The 8931-nt window shown below is 45.5% G+C and overlaps 1 protein-coding gene across 1 annotated transcript in view; it reads right to left on the bottom strand.

Moving 5' to 3' along the window:
* Positions 1–255: 255 nt before the first annotated feature.
* Positions 256–8931, bottom strand: part of TSHZ2 (teashirt zinc finger homeobox 2) — a gene marked incomplete at its 5' end in the record, with an annotated part of 226258 nt that continues 217582 nt past the window's right edge. Inside the window, 1 exon segment of the mRNA XM_077460539.1 lies at positions 256–8175. Within this exon segment, the coding sequence (XP_077316665.1) occupies positions 5120–8175 (3056 nt within the window). The 3' untranslated portion in view covers positions 256–5119.

The following is an 8931-nucleotide window of genomic DNA, read 5'->3' as shown; positions in this document are numbered from 1 at the left end:
TAGCACAGTGCAGAATAAAGAGTACATGTACCGGCTGAGTGATCGGAGGACCAGCCCTGGGATAAGGCATATGATTGGCTCCCGGAAGGCATACGTCCCTCCAGCCTCTGATTGCAATGACACCATAAAGTGAAGTTGCCTTGGTTTGGGTGTCACCACAGTCCTTCAGATAAACATGAAGAAGGTATACTCCATTGGGAACCAGACGCCGAGTATCACCCATCCCCCGCTAATGAAGAAACAGCCTTTCCACTCTTTGGTCATTAAAAAATAACAGTTTAATTAGATGAACAGTAATATTCATTTTTGTAATCATTATAACCTGCTTAAATATGAATTGTTACAGCATTTATATATTACAAACTTAACAGACTGAGTATCCGCCTTAAACAACATAAGATAGAACATTTTCTTTAAGTTACATCTGCAGATCAATGATACGCCTTCAGCAAGTTAACACACCGTAGAAAACCCTTCCCCCGCCCCGGGCATGTTAACCTCACAAGTAAAGATTTTCTCTGTTATTTGTGCTTCTCCCCCATTGCAAAAACCAGAATATTGCACTATATACAGGGAGGGTGTGTCCATTGAACTGGCCACGCCCCACAGTCACCAGGGCAGGCCCGCCTCCTCGAGGGGCTCAACAGAACGTGGTAACAATGTTTAAAATGATGGAAATCTAAGTGTCAATGGAAGCGGGAACAGGAGGGTCAACGGAAGCGGGAACAGGAGAGTCAATGGGAGCAGGAACAGGAGAGTCAATGGGAGCAGGAACAGGAGAGTCAATGGGAGCAGGAACAGGAGGGTCAATGGGAGCAGGAATAAGAATGTTAATGGAATTGGGAACAGGAGAGTCAATGGGAGCGGGAACAAGAGAATCCATGGGAGCAGGAACAAGAGAGCCCATGGGATTGGAAACGGGAGTGTCAATGGGATCAGGATCTGGAGTGTTGATAGGAGCGGGTGCAGGAGTGTCGATGGAAGCGGGAACAGGAGAGTCAATGGAAGCGGGGGAACAGGAGAGTCAATGGAAGCGGGAACAGGAGAGTCAATGGAAGCGGGAACAGGAGAGTCAATGGAAGCAGGAACAGAAGTGTCAATGGTAGCGGGAACACAAGTGTCCATAGGCCCAGATCTGCTTTTTTTTGGTTGGTGAAGTTTGGTTTATTATGTTGGCTTGCTTACGTGAGAAGTATCAGACAGAAGCTGAACTTTCCCAACCATTCACCTACATACTAGTTCTATGACAAAAAAGGTACATTTACCTGGAACTAGCATGCAGTCAAGAAGTTGCAGAGTGACAGCCATTTAGGATTTTCAGAATTTAGGGTGCCCCCTTGTGGTTTACAAGCAGCATGTGTGTGTATTGCAATATCAGCTTGGATAATGACATTTTTTACCAAGTTTAAACTCTTTAAAGTGTATCTAAACCATAAACCTGTTACTAAACCTTCGGTGCGATGGCTGCGTTTTCTTTTTTGTCTCTTGTTCCTTTATTTTCACCTGATGATCCAGCTAGTAAATGTTTTTCAACAGAACAAGCTGTCCTGCAGATGTAGCATTTAGAGGGTTGAGACAAACCATTAACCACTGACAGGAGTGCTTACAATGTAAAATTAAATGTAAAATCTTTTTTTTGGGTTGAAATGCACTTTCAAGAGATATTCAGTAAAGTAGTCCTTAGGCTGACAGTGAAGAGCAACGTGGAAACAATGCAGGTTACCAAAAGCTTGGTGTATTATACAATTTTCTTCATCAAAATTTGGAAAGCCCAGTTCTGGCATAAAAAAACCAATACCCTTGCATCCCCTCCCCACACACTGCAAGGGTTACATGCCCATTAAGTCAAGGGGGTTGTAGAAGAGGCTGTATAGTTTACCTTTCACCTTGCTCTGGCAGGCTCCCCCAGTGGTGAGATCGGTTCTCTGCAGCCTCCTCCCTAAGCTTTTTTTGCCCCCCCCCCCCCTGGTCTCGCGGTCACCCCCACTGAGTACAATAGAAAGCCCTTGCATTGTATAGTATGTGATGACAGCAAGGGACCGCCCACACACCGGAGCCTCTGGAAAAATAGGAGAGTGCTGGAGCGGGGAGAGCCAGGCAGGTAATGAAGGCTCTTCCTGTACCCCCTAGACTTAACCAGCAACCCTTGCGGTACCGGGGGCCCCTCAAGGGTTTTTTTTTTGGGGGGGGATTTAGGCTTTAGGCTATTTTTTGTAAAGTTTTTTTTTATCCAGAGATCCTGCCAGGAGCAGCACATCCTGTCCCAGGCTGACAATGCTTAACAACTGCCTCGCAATTAGCAGCACCATTGTGTGTGAGCACCTTCAGTAGGTTGGTAAGCTGCAAGAGCCATGCATAGACCTGATAGCGCACACAGGCGGCTGACAACGCTGCTGCAATTGCACGGCAGTGGCTTAGTGTTGTCAGCCTGCAACAGGAAGTGCCGTCACTGGCAGGATCTTTGCAGTAGATTATCGAAAAATGATTTGAATGAGAAAACTGTATATAGTAGTTCATGATGCCAAACACACTGGGAAATAGATTTAGTTATTTTAAAGTGACTCTAGCTTAAGGAAAGTATGGGGGCTACCATTGAGAAGGTTGGTTTCCCGGAGGTCATGCTTCGGCTTCAATGCTTTCTGTAGCATGTTCTTTCCGGTCTGTGACTCAAAAGCATTAAAGCCATTCAAAGCCAGGCAGCTAGCATTTTCAAGGGGGCTAACAATGGAAGCCCCCATACTTTTCTCCTGACACAGTCACTTTAAGCATTTTAATGATGTCTTCACTAGGGTGAGCGGAGTTTCCAACATCCACCTAAATTCAAAAAAATGTTCCCTATAGTCGGAGAAGCGGAAAAGTGCTGGTGTCACCCATAGCGGTCCACCGCGTCTCCTTCTCTTCTATTTGAAGAAATCTTTCACAAAGAAAGAGGTTGGTTTACGAAAACTGGAGAGCGTGCAAAATCTGGTGTAGCTCTGATTAGAAATCAAGCAGCTTCCAGGTTTTTATTGTCAAAGCTTACCTGACCAAGCTGAAGTTAGAAGCCAATTGGCTACCGTGCGCAGCTGCACCTGTTTCTCAGTGCTCCAGTTTTAGCAAATCGACCCCGGTGTGTCTCTAAATACGATATAATGCCAAACGTAAACCACAACCCCGCTTGAACCTTTTACATTTCCATTACAGCCAATGTAAGGCGTCCAATGTTAGTCCTATTGGAAAGGAACCGGATGTGGTAGTTCATTCCGTATAGGGCTCATAAGACTGATGAGTAGAATTCAGGTTGAGGAAAATTTGCTATAATATGAGATTGGGGGGGGGGGGGGGGGGTCTGACAATACTTTTTTTTTTTTGGTTTCTTCTTTTGCATTGCATACACTATTAGGCCAAATGTTTGTGGACACCTGACCATCAAGCCTATATGACGGAGTTGCTCACCCCCACCTTCTTTGCAACTATAAACAACCTCCAGTCTACTGAAGCTTTCCCCAAGATTGTGGGGTTCTGTCACTCCAAACTCCTCAAATTATGTCTTTATAGACCTGGCTTTGTGCATTGGAATGCAATCATTTGGATGGTTTTCCCACATGCTTTTGGCCATATAGTGCAGTTTTTCTCAACGAGCCCCAACAGGTCATGTTTTCAGGCCTTCCATTATTTTGCACTGATTTGATCAGTTTCCCTGCCTTAGTAAATACTACAGCCATTTCATCTGGGGGAAATCCTGAAAATATGACCTGTTGGGGCGCCTTGAGGACTGGAGTTGAGAAACACTGATATAGTGTATATATGTTAGTGATCATGAACTAGCGTCTGTCAGAATAACGATAGCCAAGGCGGGCAGAAATAATACCTTTCCAATAGAATGTAGTACATGGGTCATTTTTGGGTTCCATTTATTATTGACCTTGAGGAGACACTTGAGACCTTATGTTTAAGCATGAAACTGCCGCTCACAATAACCGATCCTAGTGTGGATGTATGTGAAAGCCTCTGTCAATACTGCTCCTCGGGGCACTCAGGATAGTAGGGATGCCAGCGTAAGAAAAACTCATCCAGTAAGCAATGAACATCGAAGCATGAAACCACCACTCACCATAGCTGATCCTAGTGTGGATGTATACATGTTAAAGCTTCAGTCAATAACGCTCCTCAGGCTGTACCCCCTGACGTTTCACCCCATCCACCGGGTCACCTATGATTAAGCCCCGTTGGGCCGGGGTGAAACATGCCAGGTGGCATGGCCTTAGGAGTGGCATTGACTGAAGCTTTCACATGTATATGTCCACACTAGGATCAAGCAGCTATGGTGAGTGGCAGTTTCAAGCTTAAATGTTCATTTCTTACTGGATGAGTTTTTCTTACACTGGCATCCCTACTATCCTGAGTGCCAACGGGGCCTTACACCTCAGCCTGGAGCACCACCACCACGCACTAATGGCCTCATTGTTGCTATATGTGTTTGAAGGTGGTTTGTGAGCTAGAAAATGTTGGGACCCTCATGTGTAGGCTGATGTGTTGATAGGTGTATATGCAAATCTGAAGTTGACTTGCTGATGGACAAGTCAACTCCAGGGTCACCTCATGGTGACTGTGAGTTTATCACACAGTACAGTGTGTACTAGTCATAAAAAAAAACCTTCTCTCTTAATTTGCATGTACCACAAGTTAAACCCTGTAGTGTGTATTGGATCTGCAATGTCATAGAGGCGACCCATCTCAATGTGTCTCATCTGTGGCTGCAGAGCCAACTGGCCTTTTGGGAAATGCGACCCCAACCGTCATACTATATGAAGGCTCTTCCTCGTACAGAGATAGGCCTGGTTACAGCTATATTGGGACTGGTGAAGCTTCTATGGGATATGGATTTAGCAGCAACATTTTATAAAAACCAAAAGGAAATGGAAAATCTGCATGTGGTGGGGGTCTCTGACCCACCAGAACATAATGCAAAGTAGACCAGTATATACATCACCAGATATATATACACCGACATACACCTGACACTTCAATAGGTTTACTACTTCTATGAAAGCACACAAGCCCGTTCTGTTGGTTTCTTAAACTGTACAGTCCAAAGAAAAAAAAAGATTAAACTCAGAATCAATGCATCATATAGAAACTACTCCTCATCAATCTCAGCTACAAACTGTGAATGATGTTCTGGGGACTTGCTATGTGTTTTGCTTAAGTGCAACTTGACTGCGTGTTTGCTGGCAAATGTCCGACAACACAATTTACATTTAAACTTGGAGTCCGTATCATCGTCCCCAGCTACTGGTTGAGGGGACCGCTGAACAGCTACTCGCGAGATTTCCTTTTCGACCTTGGTTTGCTGTTCAACAGTCAGTCTGTTCATGTCTTTCATCTGGAACCCAAGATGGGTCTCTAAGTGGCCTATGTAGCTGGAGGGGGTTCTAAACTGAGATGCACAGTCACTGCAGTAAAACACGGGGTGTCCTTTATCCATGTTTTTCAAAAATTTTGTCCCGCCAGTCTTCCGGAGCTGGTACTTGACATTGGCCAACCAGTGGCTGATCGTTGTCATGGACAGTCCAGTAAACTTTGAAATCTGCATTCGTTCTTGAGGTCCAAGGTCCGCTAACAGATATTTTCCCTCTGAAGTCTGGAAGAGACTGGAGGCAAACTGGGCTTGTAAAATGAGGAGATGCTGAGGATTCCAGTTAGATTGTCTTCCCTTTCTTTTATGCAGCGAGGTGACCTCGGTGGGGACTAGGTCAATGTGCCTGGAGTCCATGTCTAGTTTCATGGGACCCATTCTTCCAGAAGATACATGCTTTGGAGTTGTAGCTTTTGGAAGAATTTTGACCATATCAGCTATGTCTGACAGAGCATGCTTCTGAGGTGGAGACCTGCAAGACTTGGCTTTAGCAGACTCAACCTTTTTATTCTTAGATTTGGTGAGGTCAATGGGCTGGTCAATGGTTTCAAATAAAAATTTAGCCGTAGGGCGTGGTGGAGTAAGACATACAGCTGGTTTGTCCACCCGGTTCACAGGGGGCTTCTGAAACACGGTGACTAGGCTTGTGGAATTTGAATTACCTGGAGGCCTCAGTGATTCAGAGGCTTTTCCTAGGTGATTGTTTAGAACAGACTGCAAAGCACTGAGAGGGTTTACACATGGAATATCGGGGGAACAATTTGCTGAACTCCTCAGTGCTGAACAGTCTTCACTTCCTGGTGAAGACTCCAATGGCTCCAGGAACTTTGCCTTCTCCCTTTCACAATTCTGTTTAATCTTTTCCTCTGGTCTTGGTGAGCTGTTTGGCTCTTTTATCATCTCAAGCAATTCTAAGGTTTTGGGTGACTCTTCATTTTCATCTGTCGGCATTCCATCCATCTTAAGTTCTTCTGATAGTTCTTTTTCTAATTCTGCATCCTCAGATTCCTCTTTAACTTGTGTAGATTGGGGTTCGGTAGGAGTGCTTGAGGGAAGAGGCACAGATTTGCCTTTAGGAGCAATCGGCCTAAACTTATTAGAGAAGGAGTTCCTCATCTGCATTACATGAGAGTTAAGAGACATAGAAGGTTTCATGACATCTGAGATTTGGTATGCGGCATGGATGCTGGGATATGCACTCCAGCTTGGAGTTCCATTTTGGGCCTTGTTAATTGCGGAGGTTACCGTGTTTTCTAAAGATTTCAGAATGTCACCTCCTTCCTTAGAAGCATCTTCCAAATCTTCTTCTCTTAAATATTGGTATTTCAATGTTGGATCTAAAGGCTTTTCTAGAGCTTCCCTTTGCTCCTCGCTCAAGTCTGCTTTTTCATCTTTGATACCTTCTTCTGAATTGTCTTCTTTACATTCTTTGCTGGTCATCATTTCCGATGTTGATCCCCCAGAAGGAGAGCTTGCGCATGGCTTTGACTGGCTGTCGCTTGACGGGGAATCCGAGAGGGACTGCATCTTTTCTACAGCCAGTGGGTCCAAGACCAGCTGCTTGCCCTTTTTTGAGGCTGAATTAGTAACTTTTAAGAAATGTCCAGTGACCATCATGTGTGTGGTGAGCTGCTGCAAGGTGTCGTGAGAACTACCACATTCCATGCACTTGAGAATTTGAGACTTGCAGGCTTCAAACTGCCAAGTATAGCTGGCACCATTTTGATATCCATAGCGGTTGTTGGAGGGCAGTTGGGCGTTTGAATTTTTGTGCGTGCTGCAGTGTTCCACAAAGGAACCTGTGGTGGAATCCGGCGAGCACGGTCGGGTCACTTCAAAAACTCTTTTTTTCGTGGAAGGGACCATTTTAGAGGAGAGGCTTGGAATGGGTTCCTTCAAAGGCACTTTTTGGTAATGTTTCGTTTTTATCATGTGGACACTTAGATCTTGAAGTGAGTCAAACGAGTCACCACAAAACATGCATTTTAAAACTTTCTGTGCATCCTCTTTGTCCATGTCATGAAACGCCCGTTTTCTAGGCTTTGAGTAACTGGTTGGTCTGTGCTTGTCTTTCTTGCGGTTGTCGTCTTGATAATGGCCCGTGTCGTTCATGTGAACGGTAAGTTCCACCAAGGTATCGTACGCGGCACTGCACTGTCTACAGCGAAACCTGCTAGCACCTGTGAAAACTGTGTTGTACATTTTGGAGTTTTGCCGGTACAGCTGGACAGAGCTGAAAAGATTCGGCTTGGAAATGGATTTCGCAGGTAGGTTTTGCTGTAAACTTTTCGAGAGGGCATCCTGATGCCAGTCAAAATCTCCTTTACTGGTTCCGTTACGGCTCTCACACACTTTTCGGTCGGCATGAGGCACCTTAAGACTCAGTCCTAAGTTTGTCCAGTAGGAGTCGGACAATATGTTGGCATAGGACATCTTCATTTTATTGATGCAGTCCTGGGGTTCTCCTTGCAGCCTGGGTTGTTGGCTTGTTTTTTGGTCCTGAGCATCTTTAGGAGATGATAAGCTTTTCATGTCCGCCACCTGGTCGCTGGCATCGCTTAGTAAGGACTCGTTTTCCCCATCTTGGTTGCACGTGTGACTTGCCGGGGAGCCCTGGAAGCTTAAGCTTCTCTTTGGGTCCCCAGCTACCTCTTGTTCCTCATCGGTGGGAGAGTATGTGCTGTCCTGGGGATGGGGAGTGGAGGTGCTGTCATCATCTTCCTCCTCTTCATCCTTTATGCTCTCGCCTTTCAAGTCCTCTTCGTCTTGGAAGTAACCTGAAGATGAAAAAAAACACACAAAGTTAATATACACACACTCATACTGACGTTACATAATACTTCTGAAAGATCAACTAACACCCCCACCCAACTAACCCTTTAGGGGATGAGGAACAAGCTGTAATTTTTGATTGAAAAAGCCCATGGCGTGCAAAACACACCCAAAAAACTTCCACCCGGTGCATAAAAAAAGTGCACACACATAAAGAGTGAAACACTAAAAAGTGCAGACGGGTGTCTGACATCCTCCACAAGGAAGGACCATACCCTGATCCCCCTGGGCGTTAGGCTCCAGACAGGGACTGAGGTACCAGACTCATCAGTGGTCGTCTAGCCGAAGCCAGACAACCTCCTTTCCCCGGGAGGACTGCCGAAACAGAACCTCCTAGGTACTTGGTACTATGGGGCTTCCCCGAAGGTAGGCCCCCCAATAGAGGTTGGACCAAGCCAAAAGGCCTATGTCCGCCCTCCCACAAGACTTTCAGGATTGGTCCGAGGACCGACACCCTACTCATCAAAATGTGCAGTGACAAACGTGACAAAACACACACAAATAAAATAAATAAAAAGTGAGGAAGGGATAGTGGAGGGGAGAGTGAAAGTAAAGCCCATGGTGATGTGCCCCTGGAGTGGCAGTCCAGGGGTGCCTTATGTTCACTGTGCTTTGCACTTTGATATTCGTCACCTAGGTCACATCACCAGATACACGCTTTTTTACACCTGCCTCTAAGGCCCGGCGATTTGGCTAGGACC

Source organism: Lithobates pipiens, unplaced genomic scaffold (genome assembly GCF_037356315.1).
Source record: "Lithobates pipiens isolate NorthernLeopardFrog02 unplaced genomic scaffold, aLitPip1_a1.2 Scaffold_28, whole genome shotgun sequence".
Classification (NCBI taxonomy): Eukaryota; Metazoa; Chordata; class Amphibia; order Anura; family Ranidae; genus Lithobates; species Lithobates pipiens.
Note: the sequence above shows the minus strand (reverse complement) of the source record. Positions and strands in the feature narration are given on the sequence as shown.